We start from the raw sequence: 24,347 nt of genomic DNA, 5'->3' as shown, positions 1-24,347 counted from the left end.
AAACATTCCCCAAACCATAACGCTCCCTCTTCCAGCCTGCAGCCTTCCGGCAATTGTTGCAGGGTGTTTGCTTTCAGACGTTTCACGCCGTATACGCCAACGTCCATCTGTCCCATGGAGCTAAAATGTGATTAATCGGAAAAAGCCACCTGTTATGACTCTGTGGACGTCCCGTTGCGGTACTGACGTGCAAATTCCAGCCTTTGTCACCGATGAACAGCAGTCAGCATAGATGCATTAACCAGGCGTCTGCTGCGGAGGCCCATGCGCAGCAACGTTTGCTGAACAGTTGTTGAGGATACACTCTTGGTAGCCCCTTGGTTCATTTGGGCGGTCAGTTGCTCAACAGTTGCACGTCCATTCGTCTGAACTCATCTCCGTAGCCTTCATTCGCCTCTGCCATCTTTGGCCTGTTGTGCACCACATGTGCCACGCCGCTTGTTTTGTATAGTGCCATTTTACCACGCACGGTATACTTTTACCACGACGGCACGCGAACAGTTCACAAAATCAGTCGCTTCCGAAATGCTTCCACCCTTGGTCCGAAAGCCAATAATCATGCCCTTTTGGACGTCGGATAAATCGCTACGTTTCTGCATTGCGCCAACGACTGAAATGCTTTTCGATGCCCTAGGACAACCAATATATACACTACACTGTAATGTGCTGCCACATGCACTCTGTGATTGATTATTTCACGTTGAAGTCGAAAGTAGGTGGTGGTCACATTAATGCAGTGTGTTCCAAACTGTGGGGCGCGCCCCCCTAGGGGGGCGCGAGACTGTTGCAGGGGGGGCACGCAGCTGATTCCAAAATATCATTTTCGAATACAAACCAAAAAAGTCGAATAGGTGTCAAAAAAATTAATCAGAAAAACGGTTATACGTAATCCACAATCCTCGCCGCGAATTTCTCGGGTATAAATGCTAAAAAATCCATCCATACTCTTGCTGGAACGAAAACATCTTGCTTTCCCGTTTGGAGCCGAGTGCGAGGAAACACTAGACAAGCACTCGGATCATCCCGGGTATTCTCGGGGCTACTCCCGCCAAACTTCAGTAAACAGAAGCAGGCAGCAGGCCCCGACAAAGCTTATGAGCCAAGGTCGTCGTTAATTCGACGACGTTAGAGCTCATTACATCTGGTGTGGAACTATCATCAATTGCGCGCGACTGCGGGGTTTTTCAAACTCGGACGACGCGACTACACCTGGATGCGTGCGCCCAGACGAGAGCAGACACGCGGCATTTCGTTAAGAAACGTTGGTTAAACTCGACCGTTTCCACGCAGATTGTCTACAAACTCGCTTTGGTAGACTTCTAAATTAATATTGAGGTAATTTTCAAAACTGTTATAAAGTATTTTTATTTGATTTAAAATAATAACCCTTTTAGATGGATAAATACGTAACTGGGTTGAAAAGAAAATTGAATGAAGCAGAAGCAGACGGCAAAAGAAGAGGTAACGAAAATAGCCGAACATCTTCCCAAAATAGTAAACCTAAATGTAGAAAATATGATCCAATGTACTTATCATTTGGATTTACTTGTAAAGTCATTAATGGCCAAGAACGACCAATGTGTTTGCTGTGTCTGAATACTTTGGCCTCAGACAGCATGAAACCAAATAAATTAAAACGGCATCTCGAAAACGTACATGCAGATCACGTTGGCAAGACTATAGAATTTTTCCAAAGAAAATTGGAGAATTTAAATAAACAAAAAGAAATGTTTTCAAAGACCATGTCTGTTACACAAAAAGCATTGCTTGCGTCTTATAAGGTTTCTTATAGAATTGCTAAATGCAAAAAACCCCATGTAATAGGAGAAACTTTAGTGCTACCTGCAGCTATTGACATGGTAGCTACGATGCTAGGTGAATCATATGCTGATCAACTAAAAATCATTCCACTTGCAGATAATACGGTGGGAAGACGAATATCCGATATATCTGAAGATCTTTGCGATCAATTAATAGAAAAAGTAAAACTATCTTCTTTCGCGTTGCAAGTAGATGAGGTTACAGATGTTCTTAAGGAGGCACACTTGATTACATATGTAAGATATGTTGTGGAAACTGATGTTAGAGAAGACATGTTATTCTGTAAACCTATTGAAGGCAATACTACAGCAAGTGAAGTTTTTAATATGATTGATAAATTTTTCAATGAATATAACATTCTGTGGGAGAACTGTGTTGGACTATGCACAGATGGAGCTCCATCTATGGCAGGAAAAAACGCTGGTCTACAGGCACTAGTTCGAAAGGTGGCTCCTCGGGCAAGTTGGACGCATTGCATGATTCATAGACAATCACTTGTTTCAAGAGATATGGGTGAAGATTTACTAACAGTATTTCAAGTTATTATAAGAGTTGTAAATTTTATCAAAAATAGCCCATTAAGAGGAAGGCTTTTCGCAAAATTGTGTAATGACATGGGTTCAGAATATACATCACTTCTATATTATTGTGAGGCACGTTGGCTTTCTCGTTCCAAAGTACTTCAAAGGGTGTTTGAGCTAAAAGAAGAGATCGCCATATTCCTTACTGATAATAATAGAGATGAAGCAAACTTGTTTTATGACACGAAATTCCTTGTAAAACTTGCGTATTTAGTGGATATTTTTCAAAGACTCAGTACTTTAAATAAATCAATGCAAGGGCCTCAAATTCATGCTTTTGTCCAGAAAGACAAGGTTACTGCATTGATGAGAAAATTGGAACTGTGGATAATAAGTTTGAAAAATAATAACTTTGATATGTTTCCCACTTTTAAAATTACCTGTCTTGCAGATGAAATAGAAGAAAGTAAAGTTCTTATTAATAAACACTTGACCAGTTTAAGGGAGCAATTCTCGCTTTACTTTAAAGATCTTGACATGTCCAAATATGAATGGATTAGAAACCCGTTTGTGATTGAAAAATATGATGATTTTGGCCTTACGACAGCAGAGCAGGAAATGATAATTGACTTATCTAGTGACAGCACATTAAAGCAGATGTTTCAACACGAAAATAATATTGTCACGTTTTGGTTACGAGTAAAGGACGAGTTTCCTACTTTAACAAATAAAGCTTTAGAAATTTTATTGCCCTTTGTAACATCTTACTTATGTGAAACTGGGTTTTCTGCAGTAGCTGTCTTAAAGACAAAGTATCGATCTTGCTTAAAGATTGAAAAGGAACTGAGAACCGCGATATCTTCAATGATACCACGGTTTGACGAAATTTGTGCTGAAAAACAAGCTCACCCTTCACATTAAATTTTTATAATGTTGTATTAATGTTGAATTCTATTTTTTGTACTTTTGTAAGATTTGTTTTTATTACATTATATTATTATTTCTTAAAATAGATAATTATTTTTTATGTATTTTTATACATAATATTGTATATTATTTTGTAGCCCATTAAATAAATTACAATATCAGATAAGTGTTTATGAGATTGGATTGTTAGAAAAATTAAGGGGGGCACAAAATTTTTTTTTTCCAAAGAGGGGGGCGCAGGTACAAAAAGTTTGGAAAGAACTGCATTAATGTGACTGGACTGTGTATATATATATATATATATATATATATATATATATATATATATATATATATATATATATATATATATATATATATATATATATATATATATATATATATATATATATATATATATATATATATATATATATATATATATATATATATATATATATATATATATATATATATATATATATATATATAGATAGATAGATAGATAGATAGATAGATAGATATGTGTGTGTGTATATATATACAAACACTTTTACACAAAACAATTTTTTCCTATGGGATAAACGATACCTTCCAACAGACGCAGATTAACTTTAATAACTCCTCAACTTATTCACTTTTTCATATTAAAGATAAGAGTACAAATCGAGGTAAACGGGGTTCAAGAAGTAATAGAAACTCTCACAAAATAAAAATTAATTAAAATTTTCTTTCTAATATGGAAAAAGATTTTAATAAACATTATAACATTAAACCAATTTAAGATTTTGTCTTCTCCCTTAAGAATTATGATGTATATAAGCTCTACGATCTTATAATTAACTTTTACTTTATTAATTTACATTTCAAATTTCATTGCTTAATCTTATGAAAGCCAAAATGAGTAAAATTCCGTCAAATAAAAAGAAAAATTTAGATAATTTATATTTCGTTATTAACTTTCAAAATCCTTTTTTCGATAAGATCAAATTTCATAGTATTTTTGAAAATTTTAAAACTTTATTTCCACTAAAAGATTTTAACATAATTAAAAGTTTTAAATATAATAAATCTCCTGGTAGAACTATATTTAATTGCAATGATATAAGCAAAAATTTAGGGAGTATTGTTATATCCGATTATGAATGTCACTGTGAGGAAGAGAAATATTTTAATTTTGTTGATAAACATCATAAACATATTATTACTGGTAATTTGAATATTATGGAAAACTTAGAACATTGGAATTTAATGATAAAAGCCACAAAATTTAGACCCATTTACCATATATCAATCAATAAAATTCTAAAATACTTTCTTAATGATCTCAATAGTTTTTGTTTAAAGATATCAAATAGATTCTCTTTACCGTTAGGTATGCTAACAGAATGGAAATGCAGTGCATATTATTACTTTAAAAACTTTGTTTTCAATAATAAGGATGATTTAAATAAGAGTAACAATCCAACAAATTTTTCTAATATTGTTCAATCAATTAAGCAATTCATTCAATTCGTTCAATTTAATTTACTTACTTTTTAATTTAAACAACTTTTGTAATTACTCCCATAGACAGAGCTAACAATAATTATGCAATCTTCTGTAAAAAATTCTATGCTGAACTTTTAAATACGGAATTAAAAAATAGTAAAAATTTTAAACTTAGTAATTTCAATAATAATGTTGTCATTAAAAAAATTTTAGCTTTATATAAGAGATTAAAGATTAAAATTTGCAGTATACAATTTCCTTACTTAATTATCAGTCCTAAATTTCATAAAATTCCTGTAAAATTTAGAACTATCACATGTGGATCTAATACTTACCTTACTAAATCTGGCACCATTTTCTCTAACTACTTAAGTAAAATTATTAACAATATTTTTAAAGAAGGTTTCTCTTGGATTATCACTAATAATCAACCGATTTTAAAATCCATTAAACATCATAAAATTAATTCTATTGTGACTTTTGATTTCCAGGATTCTTTCAATATCATTCCCTTTTCTAAACTAAAAGATGTCCCTTTGAATTATTACTATGGTTTTAAAAATGTCCTTTGTTGCGATTTTGATTATTGGGAAATTCTGATTAATTTTTGTCTTTTTAAAAATTAATTATCTTTACAATGGAAGGGATATTTTTCTTCAAATTGATGGAATACCACAAGGATCTAATTATTCATCTCTCTTAGCTAACTTATTTTTACATTATTACGGAAAAAATTATACTCCTAGTATAAAATTTGTTTTTAGATAAATTGATGACTTAATTATCTTTAATATTCAAGATTATACTATTTTATTACAAAATATTTTCCCCGAAGAATTAATCTTGCTTCGTAATCATTATGATAATATTATATTCAATTTTTTGGATTGGGTATTATAAAAGAAGAAGGATCTATTTAAATACCGCTTTTAATGAAATGAACAGAATTGAAAGAACATAAAGTATTATTTATTCATCCAAAAAACAATCCAATAAACTCTTTCAAAATTTGATAAAAAAACAATGGATACCCACAATGGATGGATTTTCTTCGTTAATTTATATAATTTTCCCATGTGCAAATCCATTTCAGGTAAACCCGTGGCCAAAATTATTTACTAAAAAATTCATTTACTAAAAAAATTCTTTGTTAATTTATAAATTTTTTCCATGTGCAAATCCACTTCGGGCCACTCTGTGGCTAAAATTATTTACCAAAATATTCTTTATTAATTTATACAATTTTTCCTTGTGCAAATCCATTTCGGGCAAATCCGGGGCAAAAATGAACTACTAATAAAATTTATCTTTGTTAATTTATATAATATTTGCATGTGCAAATCAAATTTGGGCGAATCCGTGGGTAATATTATTAACACATAATATTATTTGTTAATCTATGTAATTTTTCGATGTGCAAATCTATTTCGAGCAAATCCGTGGCTAAAATTATTTACTAAAAAGATTTGTATGTTAATTGATATAATTTTTCCATGTGCAAATCCATTTTCGGGCCCATCCTTGGTAACTAACAAATCAAACGCACTTCAGCAATGCAGTAAGAACGGCACTTTAAAACAAAACTCCTCTAGTTACGCTCAATTTGCGCTTTTGTTTTCATGTTTTGCTGTCTGGCAATCTTGTTGCGAAAATATTTTAAGTCATTCTTGAAAAATTTCCCGTTCATGTAAATACATTTGAATTTGCTAGTCGTTTTATATATTATGTTTTATGTTTTATTCTCTTTTTACTTTTTCTTTTATTTTATTTTCTGTTTTTACGTTTTAATTTTACTTATTGTGTTCTATTTTACGTGTTGTAAGTGTGCTCCTCACACTACTGTATTGATATATTTTGCTTTGGCTATATTGATACAATATCAGAAAACACTCTTTTATGCGGACATAATTGTGTGGGCTGATGAAAAGATTATATCTTTTATTTTCCGGATATTTAAAAAAAAAAATTTATCCTTCCCCCCCCCCAGTTGTTTGTTATTTTTATATTATAACTTTTCATGTCCCCCCTTTTTTTATATGTCTGTAATTTTTCTACGTTTAATCTTCATTTTGAACTTATCTTATGAGTTCTGTTTGCTTGCAGCTTATACGCAATAAATTAAACTTATAGTTCTTCTAAGTTTTCGCCGTTTTTTTTTGGATTTATTTTGCTAATATATATATATATATATATATATATATATATATATATATATATATATATATATATATATATATATATATATATATATATATATATATATATATATATATATATATATATATATATATATATATAAATACTATCGTGCCTAACGACTTTCAAAAATTACTTGATTCATCTGCCAACGATTTTTATTTTTCTAAAAATACCTTGATCAGAGAAAAACTGGGTTGTCGACATAACACTATAGACATACAAGTTTCACATTTAAGGTAATTTTATTTCTCTCAAATAAACATAAAAATGAAAAATCTTATTTACATCTAGAAATGATACCAGAGAATAATCAAGAATGAATTCTGCAAAAGTACGAAGCTTTATTTTAAATTCAATACATGATTTAGAACAAATTCTCATAATTTAGAAAATAATAGACAGATTTTCTTTAGAATAATACCTTAAACTTCTTTGAATAACTTTTTAATTATCTATAAAGTTTTTACAAGTCATTTATTCTTAATACTCATTAAATGATCAGAGAGGTACTAAAAAGGCATAACCTTTCAGGGAGATTTAAAGGTTGCATAAAAACATTTCTTTTATTAAATAATAGTATCTTTTAGCATGTGAAGATCTTAAGGAAGCTATTATACTCTCAATAGAAATTTAAATTCAAGGAAAAATATATGGATGATGGAATAAACTGAATAAAATAAACTTAAAATTATAAATCGTTTCTGAGTTAAATTTGTAATATTAAGTAACTCAATACGTTTGCGGTTTGATGATCTTAAGTTATATTTGAACATTTATTTGATTGAGTTTAAGTAACGGAAATGAATTTACGCTCATTCATTTGTTGATTGAGATGTTGCTTTGCTGTCACACATTTGCAATGCTAACTATTGTGTGTGTGTGTGTGTGTCTGAGTATTGATGAGTTGATCCTGTTGAGTTTGCTGTAAAATATATATACAAAATATTTGCATAATCGTTTTTTTCAGCCGATAGTTGCCGATGAGCGTGAGGGAGTATTTATGTACTGCGCTGTCAAATGTTTGCCGTAATACTCATTTAAATTGCATGCTTTTCCAGCTTAATTTTGGTATGTTGATTTAGGTGAGTATCTATGGTGCTTTGCTGCAAAATATATATGATACAAAATATTAGCATGAAATGTTTTTTTCAGCCGATAGTTGCCGGTAAGTGTGAGGGAGTATTTATGTTATTGCGCTGTGAAACGTTTGTCGTAAAACACTTTTAAATTGCATGTTTTTTCAGCTTATGTTTGCTATGTTGACTTAAATGAGTTTCTATTTTAATTTTCTGTCAAACATGTAGAACATATTCATATCGTATATTATTTACCTGATTTCATAATAATAATTCTTTAATAGTTGTCTCGCCTAGGAAAGAGAGTGAAAAAATTGTTGATTCGCTTTAACTTTTTATCTTTATCACCTTAAGTTCTGCTTTTTAATTAAAATTTGGATATATAACTAGTTTAAGACTCGTAATTATAAAAATGATTAATATTTGTTTAAGATAGAAATTTTAAAAATTCTCTGATCTGTAATATTTTTTGAAACGTGCCGAATGTTTTTATTTTATTTTCTTCAATAAGACTCAAAAAACTATTTTGATCCAAACAATAAGGAAAATTATACTTTTGAAAACTAACTGACTTGTAAAAGTATTAAAATTATATGACTCTGAAAAACATTATAACTTTAAACTGAATTCAGTTGATTAAAAGACCAAACATTAACAGAGAAAAGTTAAAAAAAACGAGAAAAAAAATCACTTGATTCTATGTTGCAATTTATTAATTTTTTGTAAAGAATGTATAAAATTTTTTGTATTCTTGGACAAAGGATCCATTTCTTTCAATGTTATTTTATTATCAAACATAGCGAAGTTATCGTTTCCAGGATATATTGAGAACTTGTAGCAATAAGAAAAAATTAAAAATATATTAATCATTCTCATCTAAAATCCGAAAATATATTGTAATCCAAATACAGATATGGAAATTTGATTTGGATATGTAATGTTTACTACCTGTACTTTCACTTGCGCTATCTTCCGCAAAAATTTATGTTATTTTTCTCCATTTCCCTGTTGGAACAACTGCAGTCGCAATTTTGTATTTAAATTATGCAATTCGTTATACAAGCAATTGAGCCAAATATTGCTTCTTGAAGGGAAAAAGACGTATGCAGTAGAAAACAATTTAAACCCTATGTTCTTAAAATTTCTTACCCAATTTTTACACGTTTGATTTGATGCAATGATGTTATTTTTGATGTTACTGAGAGTTTAGAAATAAATTATTTGTATCAAAGAATTAGAACTTATTAGTATTTTATTTTTAATTTAACGAAAAAAAGATCGAACAACTTCTTTTGCCTGCTTCGGAAGTAAAAACGTTAAAGGAATGTTGAATCTATAACTGCTGACGGTTAAAATTAGGATAATTAGTTTATCATATTTATTGAAAAAAGTCTATATATTACCCCTTCATGACCCAGCCTGAATGATTGCATGGATTATATATAAATCCAAAGTTTGCATATTGATGATGCATTCATTTCAAAAGAAGTTCACATTGAATAACACATTTTCGTCATTTAAAGCATTTAGATTAATAATAACATTTATTTCAAAAAATTTTAGTATTAAAAACTAACATTACAAACTTAAATATAGATGTTAAATTTAAAAGTGTATTCCAGTGCGTGTGGATTACCTTTTATTTCGTAAATTAGAGATAACTTTTGTTCAGAGATAACTCTTTTACATGTACCAAGCTCTTATTACATTTTGAGCTACTTATACAAGAAAAAAAAGTACTCTCATATTGAATTAGGTCTTAAAGGGTTATTCCCAATATAATATTTCCTAAGTTTTAATATGTTTAAAATTTTAGAAAACTTTTCAGCAATGAAGTATTTTCAAACGTTCCAAATATTAAAACATTAAATTTCAAATATTCAACCGTTCAAATATACTTGAAAGTTTCAAATATTCTATCAAATATCATAATTGTTATGAGAAATTTCGCTATAAATATGGGATTCGATTATGAAATGGTTATACAATTAATATTGCAAACCTTACTGATTAAAAAGCTAGTAAAGAACACCAGACTTTCCGAACTTTATAAGATAATTTAGATCAATGGAAATAGAAAAAAAAAGATTTAGAATAACAAAAATTTTCAAGCATTAAAATTAAAATTTTTAGAATGAAAGTAAATTATATAAAATTGTAAAATTATAATAACAAATTTTAATATTGAGGAATAATATTAAACTTTGTGATTATACTTAAAGGCGTTTAAGGGAATAAAATTAGAAACTTCAAGGCATAAAATCAAAACCTTAAAATATATCTCAAAACGTTTTTTTTTCAATATCAAAATGTGTCGACAAAAATTGACTAACAGTATTGCTATTAGTATAGAATCCAATGTCTAAATCTAAACACCAATATAGAATTTATGTTACAAATGTTATTGATATGAAAGCAAATCAGGAGTATCGGAAACAGTCAATGGGCAGAAACTTTAGCGATAGAACACAATATGCTTGTCAGCAATCCAGCACAACTATTCGAATCATGCAGAAATGAAGTATTTGATTAGACATACATCCTTTAAGCCTAATTCTCAAATTGTAGAACAGTCAAAATCATTGAATAGTGAAACCTATTCAATATTATTATTTCTGCAGATTCAGAGCATGTAATCATCAAAAGATTAATTGAAATTAGGCTTATAAGCTTCTTATAAACTATTTCCCACAATTAAGTTGAGTGGTTGACTACTATTTGGTTGAACTAAGATTTAAATATTAAAAATAAATCATCTTAAAATAAATCATCTAAAGTAAATCATCTTAAATAAAGTACTTTGAGGCTTTTTGATTCATAATCTTTGTGTTTCAGTGATTGAAATACGCTTTTTTATAATTTCTATTAAGCATAATATTTGTTTATTAAGAATATAAAATTGCATTTATGTATTATTTCCTTTAAATTCTAAATCAAAAATTTTATATGGTGCTTTTTCTCTTAGAAAAACTACTGTCGAATTTCCAGAATATGCTGAAATATACTGTGTTTCTGGCTCTATGGAAACATTAAAAAGCTTGGTGCTTTTTAGTGAAGCGTTTTACTAACGATTTGGGTAAAATTAAGAAATGGAATATAGTTAGATAAAATAGGGTATCGAAACCACTTATTTGGTTAAATTTGCATTTCATTTTCACATTTTTTCGAATTTTTTATTAAATGTGTGGCAATGCTATTTAAAATCTTGAAAAACAGAATTTTCGGCAAACCGTTAACATATGTAAGGAAAAAGTAACAAATGTGTCATTAAAATATCGTACATTTTGGTTTCATTAACAAAAATTATGTTTCAGTTGAACCAACAGAATCCTTACCATACAGTACGGTAATTTTAACAGAATTTTTTTCTCTTCGTGTTAGCATCTGAAAATAGAAGATTGGGGCAAAATTGTTCTGATATCTCTGTGCTACACAATTTCCATTAAATAGAAATTGGAAAAATGGTTTTTCATGCTCTGCGACAAGAACTCGGGAATCAAATATAATAATTTATTTTATTAATATTAGCTGTTTGTTTTCGAAGCACACGACATGGTCTAAATTTAAAATATTTTCTAAATTTTTCCAAACGTTTTTTTTTAATATTTAAATTTTATTGACAAAACTCCGGATCTTCAATTTTATTGTTTTTAAAAAGAAATTCAATGATCTTTGATTATTTAGTTTCATCAGAAGAAGAAGTTTCCACTCATAAATGCCAGAAGAACTAGTCCGTTGATTTTAGGGGCTAAATTTACTGGAGGAACTAAAGTTAATAAATCTATTATAGACTGCTCAATAAATTCCTATTGAAATTCATTTCTGAAAGTCACTGATGTTTAATTTTTAACAAATGAAAAAAGAGAGAAAGAAAACATAATTATTTGTAAATTTTAGTGCAACAATGTGTAGAGCTAATGGTTTGAAGACTGTGAAAATGGTGGTAATAAATGTTTTAATATTTTTTTATATCTGGGAGAGGACTAAAATGGTTACTTGAAAGAGCTACTCAAACTTCAATGACCTTGGGCTAGCAGACGCAACAGACACAAACTCTTCATTTACATTTATATATATATTCAAACAAATTGCTGAACTTCAGGAAAAATCTTTATTTTAGAGAGATTTAATTTAGAGGGATTTTTCCCTCTCGAAAAGTAAAGGAAAAAAAATAATAATAAGTAAATAATAATATTTTTCTTTGAAAATAAATAAAACGAAATAAATTTTACATATTTGATGTTATTCCAAAATTATGAGGGTTCGAATATCTTCTCCAAAAAATGTTGATTGTTTTCAAATGTTGAAATTTTGCACCATTTTTATTACCAGAAATGATAACGATGACAAGCTATATATAATGCTTAAGAGCAACAGTTTTAATTGGCGTCGCATATCCAAAAACTAACTTTAAGCGTTATTTTATGTGTTAGAAAAGAACAAAACAATGAACAGATTTAATTTATAAAGAAAATTCACGAAAGAAAGATTTTTCTCTGTAACTGTCAACTAAGTTTTATGTTTTATGGGCTATAAAATAAAACAAAAGTTACCAAAAAAATGATTCAATATTTCAGTCTTATCAGGTTTAGCGTTCTTTTATGTAAAAAATGGCGTAAAATGCCTTTTTTAAATAAAATAAAAGAATTTTTTCACAATCGATAAAATCAACTTTTCAATGACTAAAACATATTTTCCTAACTGTTCCGCTAGAATTTGTACATTTAAGGAGTTACAGAATTTCACAAACAATCATAATAAAACAGGTGCAAGAAAATGAAAGATGGGTTTATGGGAGGAGGCAAGAATTTCCTTTTAACTAGCTGATTTAATAACTTAATTTTATTTAAAAAAATTTTTAAACTAACTCAACTTCTTCGTACAAACGTTCGGGTGATAAAAAGGAATCAATAAATAAAACTCGGAACTGAACGATGCTATGAAATCATCCACAAAACTGGAAGACAAATAATGACTCAATTATTAAAGTCAAAATAAATTTAATGTCTTTCTTATTTACTATTATTCGTTGCCATTATTTGCTTCATGCTATTAGATTTAGAAAACACGTTTTTAGGAACTCATCCCGTCATAATAACTAATTTTTTTCGATTGACCTGGGTTAAGGTTTGCTGATCGAGGCCAAATAAAAGTGCAACTTAAAGTTTATTTTCTGCCTTAAAATGTATTGTTTACTGTATTAGATATGTGTATTCTTTTGACATTAAGAAATTATTAACGGATGAAGTTCATTTTGTTTTGGTGGAAAAATCTCTTGAGTGAAGTTCCTTAGAATTCCATATGCAGAAATAGAAGATATGCGGATAGTTTAATTTTTTAAAAATTTGCTAATTTTATTTATTACCTATCAAAGGGGTGCCATTGTTGAGATTATTGGTATACATGTTGCTGTGAATGACTGAAATTGGTGGTTGTCGACTTCTACTAGTGAAAATTGACAAACAATTACATAGTCACTTTTTTAATTGTCCGAAATATATACTAGGTCTAATTAAGTGCAACTGGGCGGTGTGCCCTACATCATTGTTTTCTTAAGGCTTAGTACCACTGTCTGGTAAAACCTACACTGCCTGGTATGCATTTAACCTGTACTCTTAACACTGATGTTTCTCCTAATCTCTCTTCAGCAGATATTAAAATATCGAACAAATATAATAATATCAGCGAATAAATTAATATCAAAATATTTCGGCCATTCACCAAAGTGACTATGTGAATGTTGACATTGACTGGTGAAAATCGACATTCTCCTGGTTTCGGTAATTTGCGGTAATATATATACATAGCTAAATATATAAATATAACTGTTTAAAAGCTGATATCGCACAGGTATTCAGAAGCAAAGAGAATGAGAATTAAATGTATGAACGTCTCATTTAAGATATTATACCATATTTTACACACACACACACACACATATATATATCTATCTATATATATATATATATATATATATATATATATATATATATATATATATATATATATATATATATATATATATATATATATATATATATATATATATATATATATATATATATATATATATATATATATATATATATATATATATATATATATATATACACTACCGGTCAAAAGTTTGCGAAAATTTTGAAATCTACGAAAAAATGGTCTAAATTCAAATGTTTATAGAACTGCGAAAAATCAGTCAAATTGCATGCAAATTTGATATGTTCTAAAGTGAATCCTCTACATTTAGTTACATATGATCAAATTGCAATACTTTATTTTTTGCGAACTGAATCCAGCTTTTCATCATGGGTTGTTTCTATGGTGAAAAAAGTTGTTAAGTTTGAACACCTGCCAAACTTGCAAAAAAAATTTTTTGTACTTTCTGTTAATGGAAAATAGTTATTTGAACCGTTCTGTGTAAGCCCTCAAAATTTCAAATCGTTTCGATTTGTTTACTTCGATTTGTTTACTACGAACAACTTTTTAATTTTAATGTTTTCTATATTTTCAACTAATTAATATTGATTATAAAACAAATATTCTTATTCATTATTGCAATTACAAAGAATTTATTATGAATATAATTAAAACAATATCTCATAAATGTCACATTTCATTGAAAATTTGTGTGTTCTTGCAAACGATACTCTGATATTTCGAATCGAAATCAGTTATGGGACATTTTACAACAGGAATGGAACTCTATATCACTTGAAGTGATTAATGGTTTGTTCGATCGAATGCCACGCATAGTAAGGCTATAATAAAAGCAAAAGGTGGATGGTTCGAGGAATCTAAGATTTAAATGTTAATTTATTTAATTACAAAATACGAATAAGAATATGTTAAATATTTGACCTGTTGTAAATAAAATAGTTTAGTAAAAATGCAAATTTTTTATACTATTGATATTATTTTTTTAGAATTATTTATGTAATTATTGTTATAACTTTTTATTTTAATTTAATGTAAAGTAAAAATACCACAACAAAACTAATACATATAAGCAATAAATATAAACAATAAATATAAACAATAATAGTTACAATAATGAATAAGAGTATTTGTTTTATAATCAATATTAATTACTTGAAAATATCGAAAACATTAAAATTAAAAAGCTCTTTGGTAGAAGAAGTATAGACTATAAAGACTGCATATGTGGGATGCTCAAAAATTGAGAAAAGTACACATGTTTTTCAAAATTCTATAACTTTGTCAAAACAAATCGAAACGATTTGAAATTTTGAGGGCTTACACAGAACGGTTCAAATAACTATTTTCCATTAACAGAAAGTACAAAAAAAATTTTTGCATGTTTGGCAAGTGTTCAAACTTAGCAACTTTTTTCACCATAGAAACAACCCATGATGAAAAGCTGGATTCAGATCGCAAAAAATAAAGTATTGCAATTTGATCATATGTAACTAAATGTAGAGGATTCACTTTAGAACATATCAAATTTGCATGCAATTTGACTGATTTTTCGCAGTTCTATAAACATTTGAATTTAGACCATTTTTTCGTAGATTTCAAAATTTTCGCAAACTTTTGACCGGTAGTGTATATATATATATATATATATATATATATATATATATATATATATATATATATATATATATATACATATATATGTTTAGAAAAATCAAGTTAGAGTCAAAAATTCCTTTAATAGATGAGGTTAATAGATTTTTCTTTTAAACAAATCGAAAGTATTTAAAGCTAAGAGTCGTGAGATCTCTAAAAATAAAAGGAAATTTCCCGAATAATACCGTTGAATTCCCTACAATGGCGCTATTTAAGTTTTAAGAACCATGGTGGCGATCTTTCATTTCTTTTTTAATTGGATATTATTATTAAAATTAATTTAATTCGTGTGTAGCAAAGATGTAATTCAAGGAAAAAATGCAAAATGTTATTGTATATATTATTTTATTTTACTTTGGTTGTTGAATCACAAATTTTTCGTTAAAAATGAAATCAATTATAAAAGTAATACGCCGTTTCAGCAATAACATACTATGCCTAGTTAAAGTACATAATAGTTCCCAGATTTTTCACCTTTCATGTATACAATACTGATATTTCTTACATTACTGCCAACATCTGCCAGTTTACATATTCTTTATATAATAAATACCGTTTCACTAAATGTCTAGAATAAAAAAACATATTATCTAAACATCGCAAATATTTTCAAGTGGGAAAAAAAGGTTCAGTCTTGATACTGTGTACAATCCCATGTTCAGATTGCATGTTCAAAGCACTGTGATTTTTTGTTGCTTTAATAGACAGGAAACTATAGATAATGGATATCCAAGGAACAAATGATCTTAAAAACCTTTTCGAGATGTTAAAAAAGAAATAGCACGCGTTGAAAAAACACAGCTACAAGGAATCAAAATAAAGCTATACATTTACAGTTTATCCTCAATTCTTAGACCAGCTCAAAGGGTCGTTTTTTTTTCTTTCAAACCACTACACAGATAAATAAAATAGATAGCAAAAATAATATTTAGACTTAGTTTTTTGTTTAAACGCAAAGCTACAAATTTCTGCATATATTTTTCATGTGCAGTGGGCAAAAAAAAAGTAGACCGGATTTATGATAACAGACGGAATTTATTCACTAGTTTAAAAGGAGTAGTCATGACATGTCATTTTTATAAATATGTATCGTATTCAGCAGAAATAAATTTAAGAATAATACAATTAGGGAGAAATTAAAATGACTAAAATAATTTGAAATATACTTATGTGCTTTTGTAACAACACATTAAATCGTTAAATTGTTTACATAAAAACACTTATATAGCTAAAATGAAATAAATAGAGATTGCAAAGAATTTCATAAATTCAAATTAAATCGAAAGAGAAACTATAAACTCATCAATCTAACTTGTAGTAAAAGCACAGGGCTAAAGAGAATAGAAGGGCTGGTTCACTCCTCTGAAGAAACTCTCGCCACGCCAATCCTCCGATTTTCTCTAGTGACGTCACTTTGGCGCAGAGCTCGCACTTTTACCGACCTTGCTAGCTCGAACTAATATTGGAGCATTTTTTTTCCGTGTCATATTCTAAGACATTTGTTATTTTCCATAATGACTTTCCTCAGTTTTTGCAGTGAATTTACAAAAAATTAAAACTATTATCGAAATGCTAGTTTGCGCGATTGCAACTTGCAAAAATTCTGATAAGAAAACAAAAGGAAAAACGCGTTCCCTAAAGTAAATGAACAACTATGTAAAGAATGGATTCCGAAATGACACAGTTAATATAAAACAGCAATACGTTTATTCTATCGTTAAGATGTTTTATAAAAATTCATTATCTAAATAGAAACCGCCTCGTTAATTCAAAAAGAAAGGCAGGTGAAAAAAATTGAAAAGAAGATGAAGTCAAAGAAAATTAAAATGTAAATAAAAAGTATAAATAAAATATATAGTATATAGTTGAAATTCTCCCAATTTCATAACATATTTTTAATGCAGTTATTCTAAATATTTATGATTTCTTTAAAAATTATATTCTCTTAAATTTAAATATCTATAAACAATTGTAAAATTTCTAATGTCATTATGACTTTAAATTATTATTTTGTTTCAGTAATTATAGTATAAGGTTGATGTTTCCTAATGATTAAGTATGAACAAATTGCTTTTAATGGCGTATTTAAAAAATAGGGATTCTAAATTTAACTCAACTTATTGTTATAACAGAATATGTAGATAAAAAAGTGCCAATATATGCTTCAAATTTTCTTAATAATTAAAGTTAAAACATAACTTTTTAAAATAAAGTATTTATAGTGTCATTTTCTCCAACTAGTAAAATATTTTTATAAGTTTAAAATGGTATTTTTTTAATATAATGGTCAAGAAAGTTTTTTTGAACAATGTTTATGAACGGAAATAAAGTGTTAATTACGTAAAGTTTGAGAGCTAATTACCAGAAAATGTCTAACTTATTTTTACAAAGAGAAAGATGCAAAGTTATCATAATATCTTTGCTTGCGATCTCCGAGATCTCTGCACACAGTGACGTCATGAGGAGGGAAATCGTAGCTTCAGCTCTAAGAGCGGAGTGAACTAGCCCTTCTATTCTCTTTAGCCCTGGTAAAAGCTTTTTTTTTTTGTCGTAGCTTGGCGTTAAAAACGTTATGGCCAGAGTGTTACCGTTTTGGCGAGCTTGAACAAAAAGCGTCATCAGTAGAAATTCTACATATATTTTTCCTTGTTTAAATAAATGGCTAATGCTTAACCAATCAAAAATTAATTCTATTTTTAAAATATCTCTTCAAGGGATCTAATGTACAATTTTAAACGACTTTCAAAATCGGAGATTAAAACTGCATTTTTAATCTACTGTCCGAATTTCAAAGACGCTGACATAAACTTTTCTGATTCAGGAAGGGTACACATTCCCAAACTGTTATTTTAATTAATACATATATTTTTAGTTCATTTCACTGTTTTTACTAATAATGTTAGATGTTTAATATAAAATCAATTCAACTAGACGTAAATAGGTAAATCCCTAAAAGAGAAGGAAATTATTTAACCATATTTGTGTAAGGATGCTATAATGAACAACATAAATTACAGTTTCATAAGGATATTTCGCAGTTTAACGTATTATTCCATACCTTACCGTACGTAACTTTTTAAGTAAAAAATCTGTAAGTTAGAAACATAAACGTAATGAATGGAAAGAAATCCCTGAATATATATATATATATATATATATATATATATATATATATATATATATATATATATATATCACGTAAAGCAAAAAAAGAAAGTAGTATGTTAGACTATTTTTTATTATCATTCATAATCTTTAATTTTTATCATTACAAACATATAATCAATATTTACTAGAAGCATTTTTTTAAAGTTTTTTCACTTAAGAAATAAAAGAAAATTATAAAGTATATGAAATGGAAGAGATCTATTTGATTAAATCTTTTTCGAATAAACTCCCACCAACTCAATGCATCCCTGTGAATTTCTTCTTTTCGCAGTATTATGTTCCACTACATTTGCACGTTAAACGATCCAGGAAATACTTATGAAAGTAATTTCTCCCATTTCAATCATTATTTATTTTTAAATTGAAGTAATGGGTGCGTAAAGTGATATCCAAAACATTATCAAACTTTAAATACAATAAATTAAGGACTTATTGCTTAGATAACTAATTTGAAAAGCGTTTTCAGGTCGATAAACTGAGGAAGCACGTGTTGGTGAATAAAAACAAAGGCAAATGTACAGTGTGAAAGAAACGGACTTCCTTGAATAACTTTTAATCTAATGATCAAATGTTCATGGATTCAATCTCAATGGTTCGAGGGTGTGACCACGAATATGCTATTTAATCATTGCAGACGTTATTTTCAGTTACGAAATGAGATAGAAAAACGCACTCCCTCTAAATAAACAAACTTTTTTCGATGGATTTGGATTTCTGACTCCAAAAATATAGGAGTTGCCGCAATCTGGAAAATATGGAACCAATAATTTGTTCAGTAAAACGTTTAGCCTGTTTCAGTTAAACTTCTTAATATTAAATTTACTTTTTGCATATTTCACTATATTTCTAAAACATCGTAAGCGAAATGAAAAATTTTTGCACAAAATTATAAAATTAGTTTATTTAAAAATAATTTCATGCGAAAATTAACTTTTAGTTAATTTTTATTATTCTTTATTTTTCTATTTATTAATAGTCTTCAAAAAATTTGAATTGTAGAGCATTATTTTTTTTTGCATTATTTAAAAGAATGCAGTTTTGCAATGCGAAATACAAATTTTGAACTAAACCGGTAGAATAAATGCTGTGAAATTGAATTTTAAGTAAGTATTTTTTCTTATTAGTCAGTCGTTTTATTATTTTACTTAATTTTTATAATTTATATTGACTGGTGAAGGAGTCTTTCTGCAGATTGTTGGAATACGACACGGTATTAATGTTTCAAATATTATACCGATTGATTTATTTTTTTACACTACTTTGAAAATAATAATACCATGTCTATTAGGTACTTAATCAGATTTATAGATGATTTTATTACATTCAACTGTATTAATTTTATTGACACGGAAGGAGATCCATAGCACTTAACCGTGGAAAAAACTAATTAGTCTCATTTATCTTCAGACTTCCTTGCTTTATTCATTGCATTTGCAAAGTAATGCTTATCTTTGTGATTAGGTAGGACCCCCCTAGGTTTAAACTTTCGTTTGGATCACCTTTAAACATCAGTCCTAATCTTCATTCCCAATTTATTTGTTTGGTCTTATTTTTTTTCATGATCATTTTGCCCACCCAAACCTTTTATAATTTGTGGATTTCCTTTTGGGCTTAAAAGCAAATTAAATACTTCAACCTGCGACATTTTGCACTCAAAAGATTGAGTTCCCCTTCAGTAGAATATATTTATTCCTACTTCAATTTCCAGGATCTTAGGTGTATTATTTTCCTCTAACTTGCTTTTGTTTACTGTTTATTACACTTTCTCAGAGCGTTCGGGTGTATGGTTTCCCGTGAGTATTTTCCACCGACAGCGGAATCTGTTCTTACATTGACGACATGGTAATGTTCTTCTCTAATGTCTCTGCCGTTTTGTCATTGCTTTCTATTCACATTTTTATTCTTCATGACTGACTTTGATCACTTTGAACGGTAAATAAAAAACTATACGATTTTGGATAAAAATGCTTTCTGTGTTATTATAGGAACGCCCCTTTTATTATTCCTATGACTGCATTATTATACGAAAAGGAACAAATTTTGAAAAATCCATAGTGTTAAAAATAGTTTCGAAATCCGCTACTTTGCAACAACTTGCCATAGAAATACGGGCAAAATGCCTTCTAGTTTTCAGTCAATCGCCATTGGCCTCCCTTTTTACAGGATTTGAATCCGTGTGAATGCTTTCTGTGGGGACAGTTTAAAGAGGAAGTGTACTAAAATGCTTCTCAAACTCTTGCGAAGAAGGAACATTTTGTCTGTAATGCATATAAGTTCACTTCGGCTGAGACATTGTCACACGCATTTGTAAATTTTGTTTTGCGGCAAAAGCATATTATTATATCCAAATGGTGGATATATAGAAAATAGTATTATTTAGTTTTTAGCCACCAGAGCCACCTAGTGATAATTATGTATTTTTAACACTACGTAGTTTTCAGAATTTATGGCTTTTCTTAGAATAATGCAACAAAAGGGACATTTTTCTTTATCTCAAACCGTTTTTTCAATTTATGTTAAAAATGGGTAAGTTAGTCATTTATTGAACACCCTATATATATATATATATATATATATATATATATATATATATATATATATTTAATGTACTGTAGGTGGACATTATTAGTATTTCCTAGTATCGGTGTCTCGTTCTAATGTATAGTATTTTAGCTCATTTTTCTGCATTAAAGCAGTTGCTACGTGCGTAACTTGACGTATATTTTGTGAAATTTTTCCGAAGTTGTGATTCACTTTATATGACATAAAAAAACAGATAAACGTACAATCGTTTTTCAAAACATTTATATCGATTGAAATTATTTCTTGAAATATATTATTAACTATCTACACGTTTTTTTCATAGATCTGTTTCAACTATACTCAATCTCATTAAATTTTACTAGCAATTATTCTTACAAAGAAATGAATTTTTCTAATAAAATAAGTATACCGTTTTTAAATTTTTCTTTTAGGAAAAAAATGGAGCAGTTCATTTATTTCAAATAAGACTAAGAATGAAAAATGCATGTTATTTTCACAATTCATTCACTTGCGAGCGTCATTACTTGACAGTTTCAATTACAGAAACTCTGGATCAAAGAGAAAATTTTGCAAAGCTATTATGTTTTCAATTTCCGTTAGACACTAGCTCTCCGTTTTCATTATCTTCACTCAGGAATCTCTTACATATCATTATTTTATAGATTTACTCATATCAAAGAATTTATATTTTCCAGAAAATATTGTAAGTTAAAAAAAAGAAGTATTTTTGCAATTGGAAACTATAAATTGTATTTATTTTATGCATTTATATCACTCTTTTTTCAAAATGTATTTCTTAAGTATTAATTAACTGCTGAAAAAAAGTAAATTCTGTTTTATATTAATGTTTGTTTAAGTTAAATGAAGTAGTCATTTTTAAACTACTTTAAAAAAGATTCAAACTAGTTTCAAAATTATGGACGTGCTTTTGAAATAAATTAACTTTTAACACACTTATACATATTTAATGCTACATTAGCTAGGTATCAAAAAATGAAAGAAAAAGATGAACATGGATTTCTCTTGGCATTCTGCTTTGGAAACCGAAAACTTATTTTCACCAAGTTCCAATAACAGAAGGCATTCATTAACAGGTGGCACTGTTAACTGCGAAAAACTATTTTCAGTGTTTTGAAAATAATATATTTGAAATAATCTTTGTTTTGAATCCATGATATTTAATCTATGTGATTAGGATTAAAACTAAGTAACCTTTATACATCATTTTTGTATGATCCACAAGTATTCAGAAGACGGCAAGAACTTAAAGAATATCTTTATACATCATTATTAAGAACCATTGACTGTGTGAAACAATTTTTTTTAAAATTAATTTAAATACAGATTAGAAATTTGTCAAGTTACAGACTAATCATGATCTGACGAATTGAAGAATGCAAGATTAAAACATATATATAATTTTTTGAATTCATCTTGAAAATATTTCTGATGATTCCTTTATTTTAGGCGATAAAACAGATAAAACTGAAATATCACGGGCAATGAAATATTACAATGCGTTTTATTCCCAAAGAAACCGAAGAATTATCTGAAACACTTTCATGTTTAATCCAGAAATAAAGCGTTTTTAATGTGTTTACAGTTACATTCGTAAAGATAGATTTGTCAGATTTGATAGCTTTCTCCTTATCAAGCTCAAACACTAATTTGCGACTGATTTTGATATTTGTTTCGATCTATTTGTGGATAAATATTCTCAAATAAACAATGAGTTATATTTTTCAAAGCCCGGGATGTCCATTATATTCAGTTCTAATTTAATTTCTTTGTGTCGGAAGTTATTTTTACATAAACTAATATTAATATTTGTGTTGGTTCCAATTTTGAAAAGTGAATTAAAACTGAGTATTGAGTTAAAGTTTTTAAAGGCCGTAATACGCAATATATTTCAATCTATATTTACTTCTTTGAGTCCGATTTTATTTTTACATCTATAAGAAAATCTACTAAGTGCACCCCCAATTCTTATTTCAAATTAATAAATCATGGAGTCTATCAATATTTAACTGCATTGTTGCAAAAATTAAAATGTATATTCAGTTATTGCACTTATGTACAATGTAAGAATTCTGAAATTGAATAGCATGTCTGACAAAATATTGTTCACATTTGATGAATCCTTATTTTTGTGCTAATTTGAACTATATTATTGTGTTTCCAGGAATATATTTTATTGTATGGAAGTAAATATCGCTTGATTGACGCATCCTTATTTTGGTGGTAATCTCAACTATATTATGATATTTCAAATAACATATTTTATCCAATTGATCTAAATATTGTTTAATTTCTTTAGTTTTGAGGTATCCTTAATTTGCATTAATTTTAACGATAATATATCCTATTGAATGATATTTTTGAATGTATCGTGCAAGATCGTAATAATTGCTACAATCTTTATATTGTAGGAAAGCATACAATGCTATCATGAAAATAAAACTGCCTTAAACTTTATTACAAGTTAAAATAGCTAAAAGTAAACAGGATATTTTTATTTTATTTTACACCAAATAAAAATTGAAAAAAAAAATTACTCTGCTTAATTTATTAAATTATCTATTTACTGGATTAATTATTAACGAATTTAATGTAACAACTTCAGAAACAAAAAGAAATTTTCACTTAATTTAAAAGTAAACTAAAGGTTCATATTAATAAAAATAAAATTTTATGTATTTATACCCTGTTAAAGTTTAAGCAATTCTTCGTACATATAGTATGAAATTTCTCTTACATATTATTCACCAAGTATATGATTAGCCTGGAAAACATACTTTCGTAAAGTAATAACGCTTCTTTGTAAATGCACCTGATATATTCCCAAATGTTTAGAGTTTTGCTCCGCAGGAGTCGAGAATAACCGAACCATATTACAATTCTTCTATTCTGTCGACAATCTGTAAAGAGAAAGTATGCTTTAGCTTCTGCTATCTTTCAGTTTTCCTTTCCAGATTTTAGAGAATGTAATTCCTCGCATCCGACGTATTTAATTTGTGGAATTTGATTTCAA

At 28.2% G+C, this 24,347-nt stretch overlaps 1 protein-coding gene across 1 annotated transcript; it reads left to right on the top strand.

Annotated features, from left to right (window-relative positions):
* Window positions 1-1,742: 1,742 nt before the first annotated feature.
* LOC147814225 (protein FAM200A-like) lies at window positions 1,743-3,263 on the top strand. The gene has a single exon (XM_087160278.1). The coding sequence runs from the start codon at window positions 1,743-1,745 to the stop codon at window positions 3,261-3,263; it is 1,521 nt and encodes a 506-aa protein (XP_087016404.1).
* Window positions 3,264-24,347: the final 21,084 nt, after the last annotated feature.

This window comes from Parasteatoda tepidariorum, chromosome 3 (assembly GCF_982258835.1).
Source record: "Parasteatoda tepidariorum strain Cologne lab strain chromosome 3, Ptep-v5.0, whole genome shotgun sequence".
Classification (NCBI taxonomy): domain Eukaryota; kingdom Metazoa; phylum Arthropoda; class Arachnida; order Araneae; family Theridiidae; genus Parasteatoda; species Parasteatoda tepidariorum.
This window is presented reverse-complemented; position numbering and strand designations above follow the sequence as displayed.

Bases quoted from the DNA above. Each gene is read 5' to 3' on its own strand.
- LOC147814225 (XM_087160278.1), top strand. From the start codon at position 1,743: ATGTCTGTTACACAAAAAGCATTGCTTGCGTCTTATAAGGTTTCTTAT.